The 27,288-nt window shown below is 39.3% G+C and overlaps 4 protein-coding genes across 4 annotated transcripts; 1 reads left to right on the top strand and 3 right to left on the bottom strand.

Annotated features, from left to right (window-relative positions):
• Nucleotides 1-1,500: 1,500 nt before the first annotated feature.
• si:ch211-153b23.4 (uncharacterized protein LOC335392 homolog) lies at nucleotides 1,501-6,118 on the bottom strand. Its single transcript, XM_061047789.1, has 9 exons — nucleotides 6,062-6,118; nucleotides 5,000-5,113; nucleotides 3,213-4,886; nucleotides 3,018-3,117; nucleotides 2,780-2,928; nucleotides 2,545-2,657; nucleotides 2,369-2,458; nucleotides 2,166-2,288; nucleotides 1,501-2,062 (listed from the first exon to the last, which is right to left on the bottom strand). Exons 1-9 carry the CDS (start codon nucleotides 6,114-6,116, stop codon nucleotides 1,859-1,861), a joined length of 2,622 nt encoding a protein of 873 aa, XP_060903772.1. The 5' UTR covers nucleotides 6,117-6,118; the 3' UTR covers nucleotides 1,501-1,858.
• Nucleotides 6,119-6,754: 636 nt separating this feature from the next.
• si:ch211-153b23.5 (uncharacterized protein LOC321177 homolog) lies at nucleotides 6,755-8,310 on the top strand. The gene is made up of 5 exons (XM_061047788.1): nucleotides 6,755-6,806; nucleotides 7,171-7,283; nucleotides 7,418-7,589; nucleotides 7,677-7,878; nucleotides 7,968-8,310. The coding sequence occupies exons 2-5, from the start codon at nucleotides 7,176-7,178 to the stop codon at nucleotides 8,158-8,160; spliced, it is 675 nt and encodes a 224-aa protein (XP_060903771.1). The 5' UTR covers nucleotides 6,755-6,806; nucleotides 7,171-7,175; the 3' UTR covers nucleotides 8,161-8,310.
• Nucleotides 8,311-9,747: 1,437 nt separating this feature from the next.
• zgc:174917 (uncharacterized protein LOC565650 homolog) lies at nucleotides 9,748-12,222 on the bottom strand. Its single transcript, XM_061047787.1, has 7 exons — nucleotides 12,101-12,222; nucleotides 11,169-11,364; nucleotides 10,730-10,982; nucleotides 10,552-10,643; nucleotides 10,284-10,423; nucleotides 10,093-10,197; nucleotides 9,748-9,993 (listed from the first exon to the last, which is right to left on the bottom strand). The coding sequence occupies exons 2-7, from the start codon at nucleotides 11,296-11,298 to the stop codon at nucleotides 9,907-9,909; spliced, it is 807 nt and encodes a 268-aa protein (XP_060903770.1). The 5' UTR covers nucleotides 11,299-11,364; nucleotides 12,101-12,222; the 3' UTR covers nucleotides 9,748-9,906.
• Nucleotides 12,223-13,773: 1,551 nt separating this feature from the next.
• si:ch211-153b23.7 (kinesin-like protein KIFC3) lies at nucleotides 13,774-19,873 on the bottom strand. Its single transcript, XM_061047786.1, has 7 exons — nucleotides 19,593-19,873; nucleotides 16,344-16,494; nucleotides 15,772-15,915; nucleotides 15,502-15,627; nucleotides 15,153-15,389; nucleotides 14,771-14,896; nucleotides 13,774-14,404 (listed from the first exon to the last, which is right to left on the bottom strand). Exons 1-7 carry the CDS (start codon nucleotides 19,721-19,723, stop codon nucleotides 14,180-14,182), a joined length of 1,140 nt encoding a protein of 379 aa, XP_060903769.1. The 5' UTR covers nucleotides 19,724-19,873; the 3' UTR covers nucleotides 13,774-14,179.
• Nucleotides 19,874-27,288: the final 7,415 nt, after the last annotated feature.

Raw genomic sequence — 27,288 nt, 5'->3', positions numbered from 1 at the left:
AGTCCAAATGTCATTTTCCCATGACAGAGAAGTCACAGGAAAAAGTGTTGAATGAGCTTACTTGTGTTTAATGAACTTCAAACATATTTGAACTTCAAACATACTGCTGTCAGTAAGAGCAACCCTCCTTCCAGTCATCTCCAGTCCATCTCATCAGAAACCAGGTTCAGCTCTTAACAAGTCCACCCCTCATTGCATCCTTACTTCATGGCCACAGACAGGGGATCAAAAAGGGACAGGGGGGGGGCTCACTACCCCTTTTAAATACATGAGGACATCATTTGGGGTCTAATCGCTGATGACATGTAACATTTCTTGTGCTTTCTAAACTTGTAAAATATATAATAAATAAGAATTCACTTTTAATGAAGTCTCTCCTGATTTAAATGAAATTATTGTCTGGTTACAACCGGACACGGGATACTGACATTGTTAATCACAAAAGAGGCTCACAACATGACATCACAGACGTCATTAATAAATACATGTTAATATCACTTCAGAAAAACTAAAACTTTATTTGGTTTCATGAAATTAAACATCATGGTTTGTATTTTCAAAGCCATGCACACTGGCACAGGTTTTTTTTGAATAACTGTCTAATCTGATTGTTTTTTTATAACTCTGTGAGGAATGAACATTACTTATAGCAATTTAAAAGCAGTTCCACTTGCAGTGGTTTCTCAACTTTTTCTGCTGGGCCCCACTTTCATTGACTCATTTATATTAAAGGCCCCCTAACCCTCACAAAATACACAGTGGCTCATGAAAATATATCCATGAACACTAAAACACACTTTAAAACACGTCATTCGCTTGCAAGCTACATCTTTAAGAGTGTTTGAAACATTGTAGAAACAAAAGAATAGCAATTTTAATGTGACAAATACTGAAAAAAAAAACAACAAGACCTGTTCACAGATGAAAAAATTAAAACTGACACTAACATATTTACATATAACAACAAACATTTAGCATAACACATTTTCTCAAAAATGACTGATCTGACTATTCCAAGGCGTCTGAACTTGGGCTTCATGCTGTCAGGAGCAGCTGATGAATACTACGCACTGTGGTCTCTCTTCAGGTGAAGCATAGGGGAAGCTATAACTGGTCATATTTTCTTATTTGTGCCCCCAATGACAAAACTCCGGGCCCCCACAGGGGTTTGGGAATCAGCGACTTCAAATGTAATTGCCCCTGCAACATGTTACTAAACTAACTAGCTTTGTATGCAGCACAGTCTGAACACACTTCTGATCCAACAAAGAGTTCCAATAAGTAAGACAAGTTTATAAAAGTATTATCGTATACTCTCATATCTGACAGTGATCTGTCAATGCAATGAATATGTTTCTGAAAACAGACTAAATAAAATACCATAAATATATTCAAACAGTGTTGTTGAATGAAATGCAACAGCTTTTACAAATAATTTAATGTTTTTTTTTGTGATCAAAAGTATATACAAATTCCACAAAAAATAGAAGAAATATAAAACAATGTTCACTTTTTATTACATATACAAAAATAAATAATATCACGTAATCATTTTACAGGTGAACTGAATTAGTGTGTTTGAGTCAATCAATCAATCTTTATTTGTATGGCGCCAATTCACAACAAATGTAATCTGAAGACACTTGCAGACACAAAGAGCAGGTAAAAGACCTTACTCTTTGTTGCAGTGCCATATTTATGAACATTGACACATGAGAAGCTTGTTGATTTTTTTTTCCATATGTGGTTGTACCAGAAGCCTCCACAAACACTAATTTGCAAGCTAGTAAAAGCTGTTGTTTGTGCATGCATGATTTTTTTCCAAGTAACATGTTTGGCAGTGTTTTCATGAACTGTATTATGACTCATTTCGGAGATCTGGACTTTCCTCAGGAGAAACTGTAGATGTCTCGACTCCAGATTCTCTTCCCGTTTCCACCCTATTGTTCTCTTCTGAACTTCTGTCACTTTGTGTGTCAGGCAGATACTGATCATATTCAAAAGCAGGATTCGTCTGCCCCTGGATGTGCCGCCTCTGAACTTCCTCGAAGATTTGAAGAACCTTAAAAAGCACACAAAAAGAAGCAGCAGATACTGGTGTAAACATCGACACGACTAGAATTGTTTATTAAGAGTGAATGGAAAAGATGGAATATTAATGTTACCTTTGATTTAGGAATGAGACCCACTCTGAAGAAACCAATGTGCCCTGTTTCAATTTTTGTACAGTCAACCACAGTAGAAGCAATGTTCTCTGGGGAAGGCCCATCACACAGCACTCCATCCACCTTATTAAGCAAAATGCACATGTAGTTCATGAAAACACACAAAGCAACAGGTACTGTTTGAGAGAAAATATGGTCCTCACCTTGTCCCCCAGCTTGGCGTAAACTTGGTTGTGGTGAGTTGTGTCTGCCTCGCCAGTAGGGTTGGCTGAGGTCACAGCGATGGGCCCCACCTGCATAAAGGACATTTTTGTTTTTACCAAAACGCCTTCTTACTACTAACTTTAAAATGTATAATGTTTGATGTCCTCGGCATTACCAGATTAATGAGGTGTGTGGCCACAGAGCAGTCTGGGTTTCTGATTGCGATGCTTTGTGGAGTACCGATGTGTTTGGCAGCATCTCCTAAACCAAAGGTGTCCATCCACGGGCCTGAATGAAAGAAAAAAAAAAAAACAGAAAAAAAAAAATGCTTTTTAATCACCAACATGCGACAAGGGCACACAAACACCACGTTGTACAAACAACTAACCACCCAAATAAAAGACACCAACCTCTTGGTATGACCATGCTGATGGAGGAGGGCCACGCAGCCTCCATGAAGTTCAGCAGCAGAGGGCTCAGCAGGTGACGCACCGGCTCCAGCTGCTTTATGGAGGAGATCCACAGGGACATGGGTCGGTCCTGCGCCTGCTTCTTCACCCTGAATTTAATCATGAAAATGACAGAGTTATGGGTTTCAATCATTGCATGGACGCAGATAAGGGAACACTGATTATAATGGAAACTCACTTGAAAGCTTTGACGACGGCATCGGGTCTGTTACAAGCTGCCACCAGCACGTAGACGGTGTCAGTCGGCATTCCACATATGCCGCCATTTTTCATGATTTCTGCAGGTAAAGAAGACGAGAACACGACTTCAGGATCAGATAAATCAACAGCTGTGTATCTCTAAAATGAACCATGATTCCTTCAACATTTTCACCTGCAATCTGATTGACAGACGAGGCCTTGCGGGCTGATACATGCGGACAGACATCTGCATCTCCACCCACTCCGCTCAGCTTGACCAAAGGCTTTCCTAGGGGGATCTGTGGGCTCTGGAAGGTGCTGTTAAAAATGTGCGCCAGGAAGCAGTAAAAACTAACAAGGCCAAAGATGATAGTGACTCCTATGTCATAACCGTGAGGCAGTGCGCCGACAGCATCCAACAAGAAGCTAATGAGGATGAGCTGGAAGGTAAGGGCGTAAGCAAACCAGGCTACATTCAAAAAGAGCGCTGCAGCGGTCACTAAACAGTTAAACAGCATAAAGCTAATGATCCCAACAGCAACATTAAAGCTCCTGGTGTCACCATACAGGCCTCCGTATCGTGTCAGCCCCCACACTGTCCACATCACACCATAGAGGACAAAAACTGTGCTCTCAAAGGTTTTACCTCGTGCAAAAGCTACTGAGCCGCACAATAGCACGAGAGCACCTCCAGACATGACCACCCAGGGAAGAATCAACACCGACAGAGGATTTCTGTCACCGACTGAGGCTGTCATTGCAAAAGCAGCTAGAACGCTGCAAGCAAGGCCTAACACCTCTGCATCTGCATACTTGGAGTAGCCCAGGTGGGGTGCATGTAGCTCTTTATCTGCTCTGAGAGTAACACCTGAAATTCTGGTTCCTAACGTTTTGAAATAGCCCTGCCCTGTGGGAATCTTTGAAGTGGAGACAAAATTAAAGGAGCTGATTAAAAGCATTACAGCAGAGATTACAAATATGGCTCCCTGTACACCCTGTGTGCCTCCTTTGAAGAAAGCTTGAGGCTGAGCTGCAATGGCAATACAATAAGCAGCAAAAAACAAGTGGTAGAGCCCCTCCAGCATGCTTTTCTGACAGCTGAACAGAGCCAGGATGGAGAACAGCACAGAGAAGACGACAGGGAAGGGAACAGGGGAGGAAGGCTGGATTGAGTAGAATGACAGAAGAGCGCTGTAGCCCTCTGCAAATTTCAGCAGAGCAGTGAAGCCGTAAAAAGTGGCGGCTAGTGTGTCCATGGCTCTGTAGAGGAGGACACACACAGCAAGCTGAAAGACTCCTGCTGTCCATAGCCAAGGGACATGACCCACGGAGAGCTGGGGGACCACACCTAACAGAGGACAGGCTAACACTGAGGCAGACAGCAAGTTCATCACCAGACCTACTAGTACTAGATCTACACACCCTTTGTGCTGCTCCGTTTTTAAATCAGGTTTGCTTTTCAGGCTTGTTCCTGGAGGCTCAACTTTACCTTGAGTAATTGTGGACAACAGACGTCCAAAGCCAAAGTAAACTCCCACTAAACAGACCAGAAGGTAGTTTGCAGCTGTGGCAGACTGACCAAAACCTGCAGCTGACAAACCAGCAATTTGATGGGCACATGCTAAGCTAATGCCAACAGCTATAAGAAAAAGAACAGCTTTCTTTGCAATGACCGCTATACCACCTATGATGAGCAGGGCTAAAGTAAACGCTGCCAGGCCTGGGACCAGAGAAGATCTCAGCTCTGTGGACGGCAGCACACCCTGGCCCACCAGGATGTAGACCAGACCTGAACCACACCACAGAGCAGAGACAGTCAGACACAGAGAGGAAAACAGCTGGGCGTGGGACAAACTGCGACGGATCCCTGAGTGACAAAAACACAAAGGAGTGGATATGTTGTTGCTGTTTTTTTTAACACAAATACAAATGAGCCAGGAGATCTAACAATACTTGTGATAAACATCCATTAAAACCAACCTGCATAAGCTAAGAGTGCTGAAATTATTAGGAGCAGAATCCCCAGTGCAATCTGGGGGATGAAGTCTTTTTCTGTTGAGCTGGCATAGCTGTTCACCAAAAGCAGGAGAGAGCCTACAAGTCGGAAAGACAAAAATTTGTACCTATAGCTGGCCACTGTTGACTAAACAATATTTTTTGACACATTAATACAAGTTTTGGTTTCACATTTTGATGGAAAAGTTGAAGTGATTTTGCCTGCTAAATTCCAAAATAAGGTTTTTGTCTGCCTAATGACTTTATGAGAGGTTTCAGTATTTTATGTACACACATGAACATATAAGAAAGTAAATTTAAGCAAAGAGAATAAAGAATGGATCTTTTTATAATGTTTGCATGACACTTTTTCAGGTTGTACGCTCCATTTCTAGTCTTCACAACTTTAACTATACACAACAAGCGTCTAACGAGCTATTTGATAGCAAAATAATGTGTGATTTTATTTTTAATATTAATGGTGGCATCTTGTTTCAGTGTGTCATGTTTTCAAAACTTCCATGTCATTGGTTTGAAGATTAAATCCTAAATCAGAATCAGAAATATTGTATTAATCCCAGGGGGAAATTCGTTTGCTACAGTTGCTCTTAAACACAAAATATCAGTACAGAAATAAGTTTACAATATAAAATAAAATAGAAATAATAAAATAAGCAATAAGTACCAAGTGAAAGTATGAATAATGTTAATAAAAATAAGCTAGGTACAATGCTCTGGGAACTAAATATATAAATATTATTTACGAATATACATATAACTGCTGTGTTAAACATTGTAGGTATTGAAAATATAATACTTGTTAAGGGACTGCAGATGCAAATAAGCAATAGGGATCATTGTGCAGGATCCCTTTTACAAATAAACTGAATACATCAAGATGCTACACAACTTTGTTATCATGTCTTAGTAATTAAATAATTCATGATGATATGACGATTGCTGCAGAGAGAGCTTAGTGTAGGTTATAGTTGCTGCAGACGATAAAAAAAAAAACATCTTAACAGACGTATGAAAATACGAGCTTACCGCCAGAAATGCTCAGTACTCCCACGGACACATGGAGTGACTTGAGGTAAGCCATGGCGCGAGTGGATTTATTAGTATGCGAGGAGCCGGGCTTTATACGGCTGTGTGTGACGTCAGCAGGTAAGAGAAACATGAGGAGAAGCCGCACCTCACTGGGAAAACACTGAAGTCTTTACAGGAAATAGTCTCTGAAAAAAATATTTATAATTATAAGGAAAAAATAATTCCTTGTGAACTTTTTCACAGTGGTACAATGGGAATTAATATATAGGTAGCATTATGTTACACCTGTACATAATTATATTTATATTTTTTAAACAATTTTGGCCAAATATCAACACAAACAGTTATACCATACTAATATCGTCATAATGACATTTATATTCATAGCCTGCGGCGCAAACATAAAATACCTTTTAATTTAAGTAATTTATGGCATTTCTAAAATAATAATGTCCACATATCGTTATAAAATGCAAGAGACTAGTCTTAAATGGATGATGTCGTAGGTAAGCTAAAACTTTACTTGGATACAAAGTGTGAAGTTTACTCCTTCAATACAACACGTTGATTATTTAGAGCACTCATTTGTGAGGAATGATTCAGCATTTCACCTACAGTTGTTTGTGGTTACTGAGGTGCATGACGTCAGCAGGTTGTGGGAGGGGACAGAGAGCCGGCAGAAGTATAAAGTTTCACCTCTGCTGAACAGCTCAACAAACTGACAGCCAACCACATACATAAGGTAAGATACATTTAAATGGCGTTACGTCTACACTTTAATAATGTTTTTTTTCTAAAATGAAAAATCTAAAAGATGCAGATGTAGACATAAAAAGTAGATATGTAAAAAGGATTTTAAGAAACATAGTGAGTCTTGTGCAGGAGTCAACAGCGTTACCTGGCATTAGCAGCACCTCTGGTGTCCCCTGTCACCTGGCTCTGTAACATCTTTATGTGAACAAGTTGCTTAGTAGCAGTTCTCCTTATACCTCAAAACAGGGAGAAACACTTTAGGCTGTACTCTTTGTGTATAGATAGTCTAGATAATTTAGACATTTCTCAGGTTTAGAAAATAAATGTTATTGTGTGTGTGTTTTATTTAAAAGGAAACATGGTGAAGCGTGTTGCAGTTATTCTCTCAGGCTGTGGAGTCTATGACGGAACAGAGATCCATGAAGCTTCTGCTGTCCTCGTTCACCTGAGTCGAGCTGCAGCGAAAGTAAGTCCAAGTAAAGAGAAAAAGAAAACACATTTAGAGGGACTTGTGTTTCTGTCTATTTGTTTAGCCAAGAAATAAAAACTCCCACAACTCCAAATTGAAAAGTTCTCATATTCTGCTATTATTTATTTCAGGTGCAGATGTTTGCTCCAAATGCAGATCAGATGCATGTTGTAAATCACTGTGAGGGGAAACCTACAGAGGAGAAGAGAAACATCCTGCAGGAAAGTGCTCGCATTGCCAGGGGGGACGTGACTGATCTGGCCAAGTTGGATGTTTCAGCTTTTGACGCAGCCATCATCCCAGGTTGGACTCACTGTGTCAAAAACAAATTATGTATGGGTGAAATATTTTCCATGATGTTGTACATGAACCCTGCATTTTCTCTTACAGGGGGCTTTGGCGTAGCTAAAAACCTGAGCGACTGGGCTGTGAAGAATAAAGACTGCACTATCCAGCCCCAACTGGAGAAGCTCATCAAGGCTTTCCACAAAGCCAGGAAGCCGCTGGGCATGTGCTGCATCTCTCCCATTCTCGCTGCCAAAATCCTGCCTGGCTGTGAGCTCACAGTGGGGCAAGACAAAGAGTGTGAAAAGTGAGTGAAACAGTTTCTCATCATCAGATATCAGTGGATATAAAATGATTCTTCTCCGATTCTAACTTTTGATCTCCTTCTGTTTCAAGGTGGCCGCACGCTCAGACAGCAGGCGCTGTGAAGGAGATGGGCTGTAAGCATGTCAACACAGATGTGGATAAGGCACACGTTGATATCAAAAATAAGCTGGTCACAACATGTGCATTCATGTGCAACGCTGCCTTTCATGAAGTTTTTGATGGAATAGGTGTAATGGTTAAAGAAACCCTGAAACTGGCTTAAAAGTATCTATTTACATGTTCTCATGTTTGTATTTATTTCCTGTACAAGCATGATGTCAAGTTATAGAACTCACCACAGAGAAGTTGTCTAATGTTAGCCCATAGATGTGTTGTTTTGACATTCTCAATAAATTTACACTAAAAAAGTCAATTTTGTATTTTTTCTTCATTGACAAAGAAACAAAACAAAAATCAACCCCTAAAAACGTAGGGAAATCTCTTACATACTCACTTTTCCGCAGAGAGTGTTTGTTAAGCCCATGAAAGACATAAATAATGAAAACAGAAATGTACTTTTCCGCACACATTTTATGTCCTTGTCCATGCAGAGACCCATGTTGTTTCAATCTTCAGCCACACAGAGCAAAGCATGTGAAGGGGCACAAAACCCTGTCTGCGACTGAACCCATGACATAAGATTTCAGTTTTATATTGAATGAATATGAAACAGTGCTGGTGTCACTTCTTCTTCTATGCTGGTTTGCCAGTGAGCTGTGTTAGATACCAATAACCAAAACATTTTGGAAAGTTATGTAAAAGTATTTACTGTATCACAAACACCCCGCTGCTTCTAGGATTGTTATAACATTTGTACTTATTTGTAAAATCTTCTTGTAGTGGATTGAAGTAACACTTAATATAACCAAAGGTTTCAATAACTCAACTCAACCTCAACTTTATTTGTCCCCGAAGGGCGATTGGTTTTGCGGCAAGGCAGTAAAAAGACAAAAGTACATCCAAAAAGTTAGCAGCTTTCATTAAAATAAAGTGCAGAGTCAACATGAAATATAAACAGCTCACTGTTAAATATACATTCACATAAAGTGAAGTACAATGTAAAGTATAATGTCTATCAACCAAACTACATTTTAAAAAGCCTCATGAACTGAAAATAACAAAGTTGAAGTGGAGCAGTGCTCAGATGAGGAGAAACAGACATGTTGAATGCTGTCTGCATTTATGTCAGTCTAAGAAATCATTCATATAATCGATTTAATGATTCATTTTTAGTAATTAGTAATTTTTCTTTGATTTTGAGTATTTATAGTTTTCATATATTAATATTCGTCTCGGGGTACACTAGCACATATTTTACTAAATGTGAAAGAAGTGGATACACTGAAATACTGAGTGAGTATTGATTTATTTTTGAAGTTCTTGTAAACAATTGATTTAACAACCAAGCCCGGGGGGGAAAATTGAAGCCACAAAACCAAATGGATAAAGTAAAAAGGTACTTATTATCACAAGAAGTGAGAGTGTATTACAAACACAAAGGGTGAGGCAGAATGTAAGTGAAAGGGCCTGTGGATGCTGATCTAAATCAATTAAATCATATAATTAATACAGGAGGACCCTAACTGGAGTGTTTATCTACAAATCTTTCTAAGGTGAAACAGAAAAAAATAAAACCTATACTTAACTACTCAAACCGAACTATAACCTAGTGTTTCTAACAAAACTGAATGAATCCCTGGCACATAAATAAAAAAAACAATTAAGCGCCTCGTAAAACCAACACACAAGTTCCCACAGAGAGATTAATGTCATACCCACAGGAGAGGAGGTGTGGCAGCGGCCATAACTGTTCAACATGGAAGACACTATTTTATGAATTGATCATATATTTACAGAAGATAAACAATATAGTCCAATCTACACTTCTGGTTTATACATTATACATGTACATGGAACAGCCAAAGTACAACATATGACTTGTCGATGTGCAGAAGAATCAAGGAAAAATTCACGCAGTTTTGTTGGAGAAATGTTTGAACTGATCAGCTCCACATGCCAACTCTGTCGCATGAAATTTCCTTGGACGATTCGGATCCTAGAGACAACAGGAGGAAATCAGAATCAATACAAAGTAAGATTGAGAAATGATAAGCTACAGAAAACAGGATTACAATTATACTCATGTTTGTCTCACCTGTATGGGATACGCACAGGTGGGAACGTAACGGATGACCAAGCCACAGCGCCTCCTCTGGGACATGTTTGCATCACTTGCATGGACCAGGAATCCATCATGAACCTTTTGCAACAAAGTCCCAAATCATGTTTCATATATCAAACATTTTCATAAACTTTTATCTTTTAACAAAACATAAATACACTCACAGACATCTGGCCGGCTGACAGAGGGCAAATCACAGCTTCATCAGCCTGCACCAGCTCCTCGGGGATCTCCTGGTTCACTGACAGCATGTTTCCAGGGCGGACGGCTTGGCGATGGGGTAACACGCCGGCGCAATGACTACCTGCAGGGCACAGAAACACGTAAGTCTGATCTATGAAGCAAAGTGTTTTCATTAGTTAATCATGTTAGTTGAGACATTCTGCCCCTATTTAGCAGAGGACAGTAGTTGAAGGCAAGTTGCGATGATACCTGGGATGACCTGGAGAGCGCCGTTCTCCTTCAGTGAGTCATCTAAAGCGAGCCACACGGAGAGAACAGGGCCACCTGCAACACCCCAATACCTGCAAACATGACAGTTTGAGTCAGAGAAAACAAAAAACAACAACAAAAAAACCCTACATGCAGACATTTCAGGATTTAAATCTACCTCATATCCTGATGCCAGGCCACATATGGGAGTTCATTCTCCTCAACATCAGGCTTGGTTTCCCCCTCTTCATTCTCTTGGTGTTTGGGTTTGACTGCGGGGTATTTACAGATGAAACGGGAGTCCAGCAGGATCACATCTGGGCCAATGATGTCTTTGACCACTTGCAGGATTTGAGGATGTTTGGTCAGGTCCTTCACCCATGGATACTGAAGGTGAACATTATGGAGGCTGTACTGTGTGTACTCCTCACCTGGAAACATACAAACATGTAATATGAAATTATATTAAGTGCTGCATCCTTCACCACGTTCATAATTAACAAAATTGCTCTCATTAGTTGTCTCCATTCCTGCATTTTCTGTCTTTTTCATGTCTTACTTGACTGCTTTTTCACCCTTTGCCTCTCACCCTCCTTCATCTCAAAGCTTTAACTTACCAAATTCTTCCTCCAGCTCAGAAAAGGCTCGCCTGGCCTCCCTCAGCTCAGTTTCATCTAAAACAGGCAGCGCTGAGAGGAAGCCCTGCTGGTTATAGATCTCCTGCAGTTTGGCTGTGGATGTTGTCATCTCTGTTAGACTGGTTCACTGCTGATGCCTCGGGCTTTCTGCTTCGGAAATTTATAAGGCAGCAAACTGTTTGTGGTGTTGGAGAAACAGAGAGATAATGTGAAGTTTAAATATATTCTGTCTGAGATTGTGTTTTTCATCACATTTTCAAGAGCAGCTGAATTTAGTTGTTTATGCAGACGCGCCATGCTCTGATGGGAAAAAACACATCTAACCACATTTGCACTGAGCACCACCTTGTTCTATTTGCCCTATTAGACAAATATATTAGACCAATATAACGCTGAACCTACACCTCTCTGCCAGTGTGAAACAGGCTTTTGTCAATATTAAGAGTCTTTTTTTATTATAAATATAGAACATCTGCTTACTAAAACAGGTCGGGAAAAGAACATTTCTATCATCATACTGGACAATTTAAAGACTGAAAACTTTCCTTTAACCTCCACCAATCTGTAACTGAAATATTATCACTCCACTTGCCATGTTTTAAACTGACTTTAAGCGTTTGACAAGAAAAGCTGGGTAAAATTCATGCATATAACTTGTGGGGAAAAAAACAAGGAAATGAAAAGCACTGAAACTGGAAATACTTCTGTAAAGAGTTAGATGATTAATGATATTTGTTTTTTACAAAGAGAAGTTCAGAAGTTTATTTTGGTCCAGTTAATACAGATTTTGTTCATATAATAAATAGTATATGTCTTAAAATCTTGACATAAAATGCTTTTCCATGTTCAATCTTTATCTGCAAACAAAACAGATCATACTAGATTCTTTACAGAGGGTATCGTCCACATACCTGTCTGCTGTTCACTCTCCTCTCTTGTTGTGTCTGACCTCCAGATACTGTCCAGCTCTTGTGGAGCAGAGATTATATACACCTCAGAGCACCTTCTGGAAATTCCACTTCCTTCATTTCTTAATAATCATCTGTGACTATGACTGTGATGTAAACTGGTCACACATTGTTGCAGTCTAGGTGTGGTGTGGCATTCTACGACCTGCATACTTAGTAACATGAAACCTTTTCTCTTCTGGAGCTATGTACTAAGCTCTTTATAATAACAATATAAAGAGCTATAAAGAGTAATATTTTACCATTAGAAAACTGATACTCAATGACGAAGACACATGAAGACTATCTTTGGTGCCGTCAATCATCACCGAATGTCAAGAGTGATTTGACTGGCCTATTTTCAGTTCACAGTAACTCATTATTCTGTCAGAGTTTCCCACTCATCACATCCTTATACTCAACTTTTTTGTTCCAGGAGCTGTGACGGATCACAGGACAAAGGCACATTTTATATTGTGTGTGATCCGCCTGTGAGTGCATGACGTAGAGTAATATCCGAATGGTCTGCCTTCATATTCATGAGCAACATTTTAGACATTTTCTTCTTTTATGTTATTAATAATAATAGTTATAATTATAATAAACTTTATTAATAAAGCACTTTTCAAAACAGGGTTACAGAGTGCTTTACAAAATGAAAATTTAATAGAGAGATGTGAGGAAGAATGTGAAATTGTGTGTTGTTCACAATATTATTATCATTTTTTTAAAGTACTTTTTTTGCTGGTTTATTTTCCATGCCCATGAGGATAAAAAAATGTTTTTACTGTACAAAACACTGTAATTATGTGTCATTCTGCCTGAATAGGGTAATTAACTTTTGTCAGTAAGAGAAGAAACAATGCCTGAAATCTGCATTGTGAGCATTTTAGCAGAAGCTGAAGATAAAATCACTTAATTAACTCATAACCAAATATCAAAATCATAATCATGTTAAACACTTAAATAAATGAAATAAGAGAAACTGTTTATTTCAAGGAAAGAGCCTCTAAACGGTTAGGTTCCAGTTAATGAACCAACATTAGTTACTTTGTACTTCTGACATTGTGATAATGAAAGGTGTGGAGGTTGATGGTCAGCGTTCATAAATAGTTTGAACTTCCTTCCCTGAAAATTCTGTTTGCAATGAATGAGTCCACATCTTAATCCATCACATTGACTGGAAACATTTCATTCTACTTCCTGAATTCCTCCATGTGTTATCTTATCACCCAGCTGTTGATGCATGATGCTGTTCTGATTTACACTGTTGCACTGGATCAATGAATCAACATTTCAATGAAGTGAAACAAGTTAATAGATTACAGATTGAGAAATGCACTACATGGCATTACCTTAAATAAAAAAGCAGGTTCGGGAAATAGAATTGTCTCTTACAGGAAATATTCAAGGATTCAGAGAAAACAATAAACTGAGGGGAAACCCCTGATCCCCCAGCGACCAACTCTATGGTGTAATGTCATGGGTCAATAGTATTAGACCAGGATCAGTGACCAGGAAAGCAGAAAACTGTTCAGTTATATGGTGTCAACAGGAACTCAGCAGCAAACTGCTTCTTCACAGCCTTACTGAAATGAAATCATCCAAGCAGGAGAAAAAACATCCACAGTCTTAGATCAGACATTACTATATTATTTATTGCATATATTAGAAGATGACATACAAGACAATTACATATATAGTTTAATAGGAACACATGCTGGCAACAATTTCTGTTCAGTAGTATACATAAGAAAAATAAACTATATTCTACAATTTAAGTGTAACCTTATTATGGAGGTTTGGGCAGAAAATAGTAAACAATGAATTTGACCACAGATGGCAAATGTATTCATGCCTGGAAACCAAAGAACAAACCCATTCACAAGTACTATTTTTGTTCTACTATGATGATATAAAAGTGCTGTCAGTTAGAATAAAAATGTAAGAAGAGTCCAACTTTTTTTATCAACTTTAAGTGTCACTCAATTTATAATGTTGATAAGAATATAAAACAGAATCTGCTTTGTGCATGACTTTTTTTCATTCCTCTTTGTCCCTATTAGGGTGCTTGGGGCAGAGTGGGTGGTGTTGTTTTCTTTTTTCTCCACTTTGTGTCCTCTTGTCTCCCCCTAGTGGCTCCTGCTCATTATTGCAGCGGTGGATCAGCACTGGGTCCTTGTCGATGGGTGCTTTCTTCATCAACAGCCGCTGCAGCATCTGTTTGTCAGACCGCTCCCGTCGGAAGTCATCCTCATATACCTTGAGCTGTAGTGATGCCAGAATGATAGACGGAGAAATCAGGGGCAAACACACATTGCCACAAACAATATGAATTCTAAACCTTTGCAAGGTTGTGGAGTGCAGGAAAAATTACAATATGACTTTGAGATGTTCTATTCTTGTGATTATATGAATACTGCAGTATGTTTGAACTGCCACTGCACAACATATACTTTGCACATTTAAACAATCTAACTTGGCACTGAAGCCCTGAAAAGCTTAAATACATAATTTATTTGTTCGATTGATCCCTGACTTGTCTATGGAGATGTTACATAATCTGTGTACATGTATTTCTGTTTGTGTTTGCAGAGTGTGTTTGTGTGCATGTGTAGATATTTGAAACAGTACCTGCTCTTGCAGGAGTGCCACCTGTTGGCGCATCTCCTCCCTCTTCTTCCTCAGTTTGCGGTTCTCCTGCAGAGTGTGTTTGTGGTCGTTGTGCTCCGTCTCATACTCTGCTTCATAAATCTGGGTCTGCCGACAGAAGACATCAGTGTGGCAGAGAGCCAATATCAGAGCCATATCTTTTGATCTGCAGATATTTATTATCAAGCTGTGAGCAAATGCAGAACAGCATAAAGTCACCACTTGGTGGTGTTGTTCACTATCCAATCCTGTGTGATGCATTTAGCAAATCTTTCCCTGGCAACAGTGAGTTGACATCAGTTCTACTTTCCTCACATCAGAAATGGGAACAGTGTTTGATGCTTTGAAGAATAGAGCAGTGCACCTGACACTTCAGAGCCTCCAGCTGTTCTTTTAGATTCTGCACTTCTTGCTGTGAGTCTCCAAGAGCTCCTGGTTGGGTGCTGCTGCTCTGACTTTTTCTTTGTTGCTCTGCCTCATGGTTTGAAGAGGCTGGGAAGAAGGAGGATGAGGGGTCGTATCCAGGTAAAGGACCAGGACCTCCAGGAGGATTACTGTTGGGGCATGACACAGGACCACGTACCACAGCAGTAAAGCCAGCCTTAAGTAAAGACATGAAAGAAACTGGTGAACAAAACTTAAGTCATGGCTCTGAATATATTGAGAGTAATAAAAAATAATGAGCTGTACAGATGCACTGATAGTTACATTACCTGTTTTGCAGCTGTGCAGTCTTTGTCTGCATGCATCCTGTTTTCCAGCAGTCTGATGTACTCCTGCAGCTCCTGGTTCTTCTTCAGTTCCTGCATCAACGCCTGCTCATAGTACTCCTTTGCGCTCTGCACACCCAAAAACAGCAGGAAACATCACACATGTAATGTAACTTACTTTACAGGGCCTACACCAATATGACTAACTATGTGTGCAATAGGTCTTGTGTGTACATTTAGCCATCCCATGAACAAGCTCTGTTGCATGTTTACCTGTTGGTGCTCCACTTTGAGCAATAGTCTACTGTTCAGCTGTTTGATGGCAGCGCTTTCCAGCTCCAGAGCCTGAAGTCGGTGCTGCAGACCCAGTGTGGCACTGCGGTACACCTGGTCCCATTCCTCATTCAGCTTCATCAGCTGTAACACCCCATCAACACATAATCATGACTACCGCAACCTTTACACAAACCCTCTAATAGCATCGTTCATGTCATCGTTACCACCGTGTTTCTCAATCTGTCGGCAAAACAACAAGAAATTCAGGAGCTGAATGTAGGTCGCAGGTGAGCTGCTTCACAGTCTAAATACATTACAGTGAGCATCAGTCAAGCGAATCATTTTCACTTAAAGCACAACATTAAAATAAAAAATGAAGGCTGTATTCCTGAAAAATGTAACTTTTATTATGATTTTTCACAGCTTAGCAGCAGTTTTCACACCTCGCCCACACTCCTCTGGTTTTTTGACAGAATTCAATGTAAGCACAAACAGCAGCAGCACAAACGTGAAACCTGCAGATAATCTTCACCAGTTTAAGGTGTTTTTTTTTTCTTTCTTTCGTTTACCTCTTTGTTGACTCTGCGAAGCTCAGTGTTCCTGTTGAGCAGCAGCAGTTTCTCCTGGTCAGCAGAGGTGACAGACATACTCTCTGTGATCAGAGTGACCTGCTCCTCTGTGGACAGCAGTCTGTCACCCACAGGACTCACCTCTGCTGTCCTGCACACAAACACATACACAAAAACACACGGTTGCACTTTTTACACATGTCCATGCATATGGGCCATGAATAAATTCATGATGAAGAACATTAGAGGAGGATTTCCATTAATAAGCAAAAGCATGTTCGCACTAAAGAATGTCAGAGAGTCCTTCTGAACACCCACTCACACAGAGTGCACTTACAGAGAATTGAATGCGAGCTATTATGCACTCCCACGCACACACATGCATGCACTGTCACATTATGCACTCAAGATTCTATCTCACACATGCATGCTGTGATGCATTTCTTGTGCATGTGGAGTCCTAGCCAATCAGAATCACTGTTTACTATTAGAAGCATTAGCATATCGATAGCCTCTAGAAACAATTCGTGTGATCATCCCAGGAAAATGTTGATTTATATGGAACCACTTGGAAAGAAGAGAAATATTTGCAAGGAGTAATTAGTAAAAACCTGCTTGCTATCCAGCATCCTTGTCTAAAAATAATCGCTGATAGGGAGGCACAGACCTAAAGCCCATACCTGCTCATTGAAAATCACACTCCTCTGTATGTAGCCCCCAAGGCTTCTACACACAGAAATACTGTAGAACTGATGTAACCTCAGAAAGCTAAGTACTATAAAGAGTTACAATCTACTATCACCTCTCATCCCCCTTAAGGCTAAACTCCCCCGCAAACACATGCTTTCATCCACTTACGTACAGTGTCCTGCTGTGTGAAAAACAATGTTACACAATTATAGAAAAGTCGTATTATCAGGTAAAGGCAGTACAAATGGAAAGATTTGTAAATATTCACCAAAGACTAAATATAAGGTTTTTTTTTTACCACCTTCACCTCAAGTAAAGCAGTTCTCGCTTCACATTTGGCAGCACTGTGAGTCCATGACACATTTCCCCAAGGGGACAATAAAATACATTTACAAAAATATTAGACTAGAAACAGGAGCATGTCCAGACTGTTTGACCACGGTGGCCCAACTGGGGCACTGACTTATGCAGGGGTAGAAAAAAAAATAGCATTTATTTATATTTTTAGTTGCCAATAATTATATCTACTTTGACTACAAACATTAAGGTATCACAAAAATGTTTAAACTATTGGAATTGTATTTTATTCTCTTGAAAAACGACTATGAGGCAACTTCAAAATTGCCCTTATTTCATTCTTTAGGAGACAAAAAGAAGACGAATGCATGACAACCAGCATACTAGAAATATTCTGTCCTAAAAAGATTTAATGATTTTATTTAAAATTCAACATTTTTGGAAATATATACGATTATTTTGTCCAAAAGCTAAATGAGAAAATTGTTTGTCATGTTTTTCAGGCTACAAGCTGCAGGTTGGCTTAGTTGAGTATAAAAACAGGAAACAGAGGGAATGATCTAAACAGATTTTTTCCTAAAATAATACAAAACAAACAAAAGAATTAAGTAGAAACAAACCCCCCCCCCCCCCCAAAACCCAGTGTAGCCTTTTCAGGGGATTATGTGTGGGACTTTTTCTCAGCCGGGAGCAAGGATTTTCTGTTCTTTTTGCTTGCTGGCAACCTCATCGTGACAACCCCACAAAAAACACTACAAAAAAAATAAGATATTATAATGTTAATAAAGCTTAAGAGGTATTGGTAGGCAGTGTTTCTCTCTCTTCAGCCTCTAGAAGGCCTTTCTTTTCTTAGTGTTATGCTATGCAGAGCTAATCAGCTGTATGATCTGACCTGAGAGAGAGGTATCAATCTCCTCATCAAAATCAGAGAGAAAGTAAGTGTGCATTTTTTTGTTTAACAAGAAACTCGTTGACTCAAAGATGACAATTATTTAAGATATTATCCTGGAGCAAGGTTATGTTCCCCACTAAAAAGATTGCTTTAAAAAAAGCCAAAACCCCACATGGACTAATGACATCATCAAAAATGTTTGTGGCATAATAGAAAGGTTTTTATCTCAATGTAAACCCTCTGCCATCTGGCTTTCCTCTGGGTTCAACAAGGCAGGAAAGAGCTTCAGTGCAGACTGTTTATGGCCACTAATGACCAAATCATCCACACTGACCCAGCAGGTCTGTGTAGGATGAAAGCAGAAGCTGAAAAAAAAAAATGAAATGGAGCCTAATTTTAGTGGCCACTACGAGCCCAAAATGCTAACAGACCCGTGTCCAATACCCTGTCTTGGCAAGTCAGCACAGTGTTCTCAGCCATCCTTTTGGGACCACACCATGCTTCATGTCTCCCTCATCCACAGTCTTTTCTCTTTCTGCTGCTCTGACAGCCGATACAAACTTGTGTGACCCAGTTTCACGAAGTTTTCAATCGTGTGCTGTCTTGGAAGGACACCAAAATGCCACTGCTTCCCACAGCAATATGGTAATTCACTACTGTGGATGATGATAAAGAGGGAGATAATATCTTTCCTTCTTGCTGGTGGCAAATCTGACAATTATGAGGCTAGATTTGTCTGAAGCTATCTGCAGCCACAGTCAGATCCCTTACAGAGGAGAGGACTTCTGTATGGGACTGATCACCTGTGTAGGTAATATGCCTACATTTAGAACCATGACTCATTATAATATAGGTAAAACCAAAAGATATGTCAGGTTCTAAGATTGAGTTATGTAACTGATACCATTTTATCAGCGCTTTCCCAGCATAATGTATAAATGTTGTGTAATTTGAACTGAAACTTACATATTTGTGACATCATGGGAAACTCCGCAGTGACTTTTTATACCTCCCTCAAACACCCCACTCAACCCTGCCGAACTAAATATGAAGAACTATCTCAGAGAAGTTTGAAATGTTTTATCGCTGTTCAAAAGAAAACTAAGCCACAAATAAAACCTCTCTGTTGATCATGTCGCGCTTTATACGTCTTAAGCTATATATTTAAGGAAGGACTCGTTTTACTTAAAGATTCAAGTTGGCCATTTGTTGATCAACTGCCAGAGTCTTTTGTCTTTTCTGTATCATAAAGACAACAATACATGTGACTAGATATTTTACAGATTGTTCAACTGTGTTCCTGTTTTTATGCCCATCTGGTTTGTAAAAATGTAAAAAAAAACAAATAAATAAAAAAAAACATAGCCTACCATATTTCAGTGGATTTGTCTTCCTGTTGGTTCTGAGTGACGCTGCTGCCACTTGGTGAAGTTTCTTTTTGTGTTCCTGCTTCTGATGAGGATGTCGAAATGGACGACAAGGACAGAATATCTCCATCCATGGTATCAAATTTTCAAATCTTCCGAGAGTCTTAAACAAACTAAAACACTGTTAACACACACACACACACACACACGTCGTTCTTCGAGTGTCAGCTCAGCATGTGGTGGAAAGTAAATAGTTGGTAGTGACACGCAGCAGAAGAGGAAGTAACAGAGACCAAGAGCCACATGATGGGAACAGGAAGTGACACTGATAACTGTTTCAGATGTACTGTATGTTAAAGAGGGCCTGCACCACTGGGATGACTGTACAGTACACAAATTGTATACTCAGTTCAAACATTGTTTGATTTGAGTTCATTTGGAGTTTTGGGGAAACTCTGCACAGTGTAATGTTTTTGTGCTAATGGGTTTCCCCCTGTGTGTTAGCCATTAGCTAAGCTTCTCTATTGGGTTTTTAAATGAGCAACGTAATACGGAGCAAGCTGAATAGATATGAATAATTTGTGCATGATTATATATTGCTTGATATGTAATTGATAATGATGGTAACACATACATTTATTCATGACAAGTAATGATAGGGTCAGGCTGATTGCATTCCCCAGTCTGCTCATTACTGGGATGAGGGAAGTGGGCTGCAGCAGGTTAATTAGTAAATCACACGTACATCCGAGGGACAATCCAGTAAATTAAAGGATTTTGTTAATTATGTTCCTCTTAGTCGGGCTAAGCTGTCTATTATTAACACGAAGAGAATTAATTTACCTAACGCGTTTACATTATTTTCTCCTCAACCTACTGACTGAGAGATGGAAAGTTAAAGACCTTCCTGTGGTAAAGAATTTGTCGGAGAAACAGGTGGCAAATTGCAAGGGAAAGAACAGCAGCACAGGAGCTAAAATATCGAACTACTATCTCGTTCCCATACAGTTCCAATGCAGCAAAACAGTTGTTTATTTCTTCTTCCTTTCTTCAAAATTCTGGCATTGGGGAACATATTTTGTCTGCAATGCTCGGAGAATGCTCCCACGCAGCTACGTGTTAGCCAGAAGAAAACATAATCGGTTTGCCTTTGAAGCTGAGTCATCATCTGTTTTTATGATTGATCTGCTAATATTTAGTGTCTTAATGTTTTCCGAAATAAACAGGTTATATTCATCAATAACACAGGCTCTGTGATGTGATGTTCACAGACTATTCAGAGGCTGGCACAGCTAATCAAAAATGTTACTTTGTTAACCGTTACAAGGTTAACTTCGACAGCACTTAATCCGTTCAATCTGTTCATGTTAAACTGAAGTTAAAAATAACATATTCGTTAATCGGTCGTATCACTAAACCACAAAAACATCAGCTTTATGCAACATCAGTAGATGTGTGTCCATAAGAGGCCAGGATGACTTTGAAAACTCTAACTTTTACACACATGTCTGTGTTGAATATCTACAAATAAGAGAAACTGTTGTACTTCTGGATGGCAGGCAATGTGAGTGGACAACCAGGTTGCAGATTGTATCAGTCTAAACTGAAATTTATTCAGGCTGTGGCCGCACAGAAAGAGACAAAATATGACAAAATGTCTTTCATCCATTATCAAACGTCTAATGCAAACAAAACTTATGAGAAGTTAGTCAAAAAAAAAAAAAAAAAAAAAAAAAAGTCTTCACAGTCTTCTACTCAAAAGTGACACACATCAACCAGTCCGCTGATCTCACACACTATAATATACCTTTCACCTTGTGCCAATCAAAGAGGAGCTCTGTAATCAGTGCCCCATTGACTTCAGGGACAATCAGTGAAAGAGACTTAAGCATGATTGAACATCTAAAAAATACTAACCAAACTTCCCTTCTTAAACTTAAACAAAGCATACATATAAACATATATATAAAGTATGTAACATTCCCTTTCCTTTTACTTTAAACAGAAAAATAAGCTGAATTAATACTCAAGTTTTATTCACGTTAAAGTTTGTTTATCAAAAATAATCTACAATTTAACGTATGAGACAATAGAGGTGTCACAAGCCTTTTTCTATTATCACCTCCCCTGGCACGTCTGTGTGTTTTCTCATTATCAGTCGTCCTGTAAACACCCTCTATTGTCTGAAGAATTATATATTCATATTTCAGTAAAGTTAAAAAACAAAACAATGATATAGCCAGTGTGAGCTACAGCTAATTTTTCATTGCTTATGGTAAACACAGTGGTTATTCAGGAAAGCAATCAAGCATTTTTTTGACCACTTTACTATGTAATAAATAATCAAATCATCATTGGTGACAGCCAGATATCAAACAGACAATCAAGACGACCAGATACACCAACTTCCTGAGCTGTCGAGTTATTCCTGTCTGGACCAAAGTGATGGACCGACTAATAGACAAAGCCATCTGTAGAACCGTCACACTACTGTGAATAAAAACAAACGATGAGGTGCTTTGATCCACAGTTATATATTATATGTTGAAGTCATGGATAAAATTGTCTCTATTAAATTACTGACCCAGTACCTCGATTCAGACAACAACAGCAGTCTTTTACACTGGTGGAAAAGATTTAGAGTGTTGTTTTCTGCTTTGGTATCCAGAGGGCTGAGTCATTTCACCATCTGATGCACCACCATGAGATAAAAGCAGGAGAGGCAACAAAATGTCACTGCTACCCAGTAGCTCTGACTTGCTCCAGTGATTCCATTCACATGTCTTTGCCATCTATCATGAACGCCAGTCACAGTATTGCTGTGCCAAGCATAGGAGGCCCGGCAAGGGAGTAGCAATGCAGTGCCTTTATTGACCCAATCCTCTGTCAGAGCCAAGGACAAATGGGCTGCTGCTTCATAGGGGGATTGATTTTTAGTCTAACAGGAGATCGTGGGGTGAGTGTGGGGGAGTTCTCCTGGGTGCCGCACCTGCATGTGTCTGATCTAAATTCTTAACCAGTTGTTCCGAGGAGACATTTTAGACTTTTGAACTGGATTGGACCTTTAGCACCTGATCTCTCTTTTCTCTTTGGATCTACTCTCACAGTTTCCAGTTGTCTGACATGTTTTGAGCTACCCAACCAGGGATATAAATTGACTTTGACCAACTGTTTTAGGTTCAATAACCAAGTGTATCTACTGAGTTATAGTATAAAGATCTATTGAAGTAAAGGAGCACACGTATGTTATTATATATGTGTGTGTGTGTGTGTGTGTGTGTGTGTGTGTCAGAGTCACATGACTGTGGGTGAGAGTGGAAGTGGAAGTGAGGGCTCTGGAGAGTTTCTGTCAAACATAACAATGCCTGAATTTGTCCTCTCCTTGTTTTTTTCTTTTACCACAAAGGGAAGTGACACACAGGGCAGCACACATGCAAGCTTGCCCTAAACATGCTCGAATGCATACACGCAAACACTCACTCCTGGTAGGACTTAATTATTACTGCTTAATGTATGTGCTTCTGCTCTAAGGGGGGCAGTACAGAATTGCTTATACTGAACTGCCCTGACAAGCAAATTGAAAAAAAGTGAATTCCATGCAAAAAGCAGGCACATTGCCATGATGATATTATTGTGAACATGTTAAATTAAAAAGCAGGGTTTTTTTCCCCCGTGCATCACATTAAGAGTGCAAGAATAATTGAGAGATGAGGGAGATGAGGCATAAAACATTTGCGTTGTCCTAAGAAGAGGAATGTCTGATGGCATGCAAAGAAAGCAACCAAAGGCCTTTTTTTTTTTTTTTTTTTTGCAAATGTAGGAGCTGTCAATAATATAAAAGACTGATGTCTGACGGCATGCAATGCATTCCCCAGTTGGTAATATTTTCATGAAAAGCAGCAGTTTAAAATCATGAAGAAAACTCTGGCTGTTTCCAGCTTTGAAATGATCAAAGGTCTCAGCTGCATTTGATCATAAATATTCTGCAATGTGTGGCATAAACAGTAGGAAAACAAACAGGGAATCGTATGGTCTGTGTCTTTGGAGAAATAGAAAAGGAAAACAGCACTTTATATTGATATCGATCACATGATTATGTTCTGTGAAACACATCTAATGGTATTAATCCACAACAATACATTTCTCAGTGACCCTTAATTAATAGAGAAGGAATGATGCAAAGTTAGGGACAAAATGGGCTGAAAAACACGATGTCGACAGGCAGACTAGGTGCCAAAAAGAGGGATCAGCTTTGATGTAATTTACTTTTGAGAACAATGAAGGATGAATCTACAAAATTGATAACTTAAAGAGCTCCATAACTGATCAACCTGATCAAAAAAAAAAACCCAGAGAAATTAGGAGCATGGGAGATTAGAAGAGGAACTCCACTGATTTTCCACATCAAAATGTGATAACAGGTCTTAGGGAGTACCACTGAATATGTGAAAAGTTGTATGAAACTTTTTGTGGCTCCAGAGGGAGCTGTGGAAAATGTGATAAACTGTCAAGTCAGTGTCAGATGGGTCTGAAGATGTAGACATTGAAAAAAAAAAAAGGGGGGGAGTGAAAAGTATAGAGAAGTAAGCTTGCCAAACATCAGTCGCCAAATCTTTATCTCTGCACATATACATTGGCTGCATATAGCACAACACCACTGAACTGAATTTGAACTTATTTTATTTGATAGGGGTGATGCAATTTAGTAAAGTTCAAATATAGAGAGCATGAAATTGGAGTGTTTTACAGGGTGTATAGATTATGCTTTTTAACTCTTTTTAGCCCTTTTCATTACATCACATTATAGTGCAGAAACCTTTGTCTGGCACTTGGTTTTAAAATAGATTGATTATATGCAATATATAAAAGTAATATTTTCGGTATAGATCTTTTTGTTTGTGTTTTGTCAGTCTGACAAGCTATCAAGGAAGTAGTACGGTGGCTCTGAAGTGCAAAACACAACAACAAATCAGAAAACACAACATCATCAAGTCAAACACAACATGAAAAGCATATCCTGCCGGTTCAAAAGACGGACAGCGCGTTGGTCCAATCAGCGACGAGCCTTGTCGAATGCAGGTACCTACATTTTCCATTAGAAGTCATTGTGTTTTCTTATTTCTTTTTGTGTTTTGTGATTTGTCGACAACATATCGGCTTCCAAACCTGAGGTGATGTCAGAGTTAAATGGCCACATTAGGACCTTTTTAATTGTTAGAAACACCCTTTAAGATCATCATGTTTTTCTGTTTTAATGGCAGAATTTGTAATTCTACATTCCCTTCTGATTACGGCAATAATTTGAGACTGATTACAGTAATGTTTGATTAAAAGATTTATTTTCGGGCTTTCTATGTTTTTAATAGATAGGCAGAGTTCGAAAAAGAGAAAGTCGGGGAATGACATGTAAGACAGGAGCCTCAAGTCTGATTCGACCACACGTCGCCTGCTTCAAGGACTACAGCCTCTTTACATGGGGGATGCGGAAGAATTAACCACTAGGCCTCCAGCGACCGAGTTCTGCAAAGTTTGAATGTGACACAATTAATTTGGCCAGTTAATCACAAATGCTCACTATCCTCCATTAACTAAGCTTTTACTGCTCCTATTAAGAATTAATGTCATCCTCCTTTGCACTTCAACATTGGTGAGCTTATTAGAGACAATCCTTGAACATGGGTTTTTTCTGCCAAGCCATAATTCAAATACATCTCACCCCCATTATACATGGGGCTGAGAATTTAATCTGCTTAAATCTGCAGACCATCCAGGTCCATTTTTTTTGTATCTTATTGTTTCATTCAGATGTCCATTTGAAGTTCCAGAAACATTTTCTTCATAAGAAATGTCCTTTCCTTGCCATTTCCTCAGACTTCTGTTCATTCATTTGTCCTATTTCTGCAACATGACTGAAGAATGAGAGCCAGACTTTGCAAATCTGGCATGTACCTCTGCTTGCTTGCTTGTTATAAGCAGATATTCATCAACTGTGCAAATTACAAGAGGTGTCAAAAAGATGGAGCAGCAAGGTGTTCCTATGCGGGTAGTGCATTGGTAGAAGTACAGTAAAATGCAGCCTGGATCTTTTTCATTTAATTAGAAAAGGTACTGAGCTCCAGTAGTTCTGAATCTGGAGGGAGAGGAAGGAGCACATGAACACACGGAAATTGCAAATTGATTGCGTATGTATTATAAAATTGTACAGGTGAAAGGGTGTAGGTGTGTGAAGAAGTATGCATTATCACAGCAGGCTGCATCTGAAAGATTCCATTTTCCACATGTCTCTGAACCCTAATCAGTGCGCCGGCTTGAAGCTGGAGGGTTGAATTGAGGTAGAGAGGGAAGAGTTGTTGAAACACTCAAAGCTTCAGCTACATAGTTGGAAAGATGTCAGAGCAAAGAATCAAACCAAAGTAGACTGTTGGCAACACAAAATTTCAGGACCACAGGAAACATTTCCCCCCCCCCCCTTTTCCAGTTTTTTTCAGTTACGGCAGCATTTAACAGGGAAAGTAGCAAAATATTGATCACTCACTATATTTGTAGCAGATTCACAAAATCTAACACACTTTTATGCATTAGCAATAACTGTTGTATTGAATGCTCTATGTCACAGGGTCTTATTCCTTTTGTGTTTCACTAACAGGTAATAGTTATGTGACTGCATGGACCATTTCATAGCCCCTCCTGTTTTATTTCTTCTTCTTTGGTGTTTTCTTTATGTTCTTTATGCCCCCTTCCCTCTCCCCCGTTGCACAGTTTCCCTGTGGGAAAGGTGGGTGTCTATTGTTTTGGCTAAGTCATCTTAATTATCTTAATCCATCTCCTTGTTGGTCATAATTCTTCTTCTGTGTATATTTTCTTTTCTCACTATATTGGAATGTATCACAGCCTCTAAATGTATTGATTTCACTGAACTGTCATATAACAATTGTTATTTTAAGAGGGATTGCTGCTTGATTAAAGTTACGGCAAGTTAAGACAACATGTTTTATATTTTTTAGGTGATATTTTTAGCAAGTAGATTAAACATTGAGGTTATGTTCCGCTCAAGCCTTTGACTATATGTTAAGGATAAGAGTTGTGATGATTAGGCGTGATAAGGGGTGTGGCTTATCTTCCTTACAGGTGGGCGCATTGACGCCATTAGCAGGAGACTTTACTTCACTTTAGCTAAATCCTGCCACTGACCTTATACTGTATAGCAGGGTTTGTGTTGTTTGCATCGTTTGGGATATACATATATATATATAGATAACGAGTTATAAGCTTCAAGGGCATGTTTCAGCCTCCAACATGTTCTTCCAGTCTGCCTCAACATAAACAGTTTTCCTGCTTCTCTATCAACCAGGGGAGAGACCACGGCCATGTTTCGTAAAGTGTATGGTTTCACTCTGTGTTCATCAGAATAAATGGTCGTCAACCGTAAATTGAATCCTGATGTCATAGGACCTTCAGTAGACTACACAGCTGCATCAGTCCATCTGGAATATTTACCTCAGTGTAGTTCATTGTTGGTACAGACACTGTGAAAAACTTCAGGATATAATCAGCCATTTGACAGCCACTCTGCGTCATTCATGTTCTCGTCACTAAACCGCATCGTGACCTTATGAACAGGGAAGCCAAGTATTGTCATTATCTGCAGACTTCTCACTGACCATGACAAAAAAGCTCTCTCATAACTCGACCGGGCTGC

The sequence above is a fragment of the Labrus mixtus genome, chromosome 10, assembly GCF_963584025.1.
Source record: "Labrus mixtus chromosome 10, fLabMix1.1, whole genome shotgun sequence".
Lineage (NCBI taxonomy): Eukaryota > Metazoa > Chordata > Actinopteri > Labriformes > Labridae > Labrus > Labrus mixtus.
This window is presented reverse-complemented; position numbering and strand designations above follow the sequence as displayed.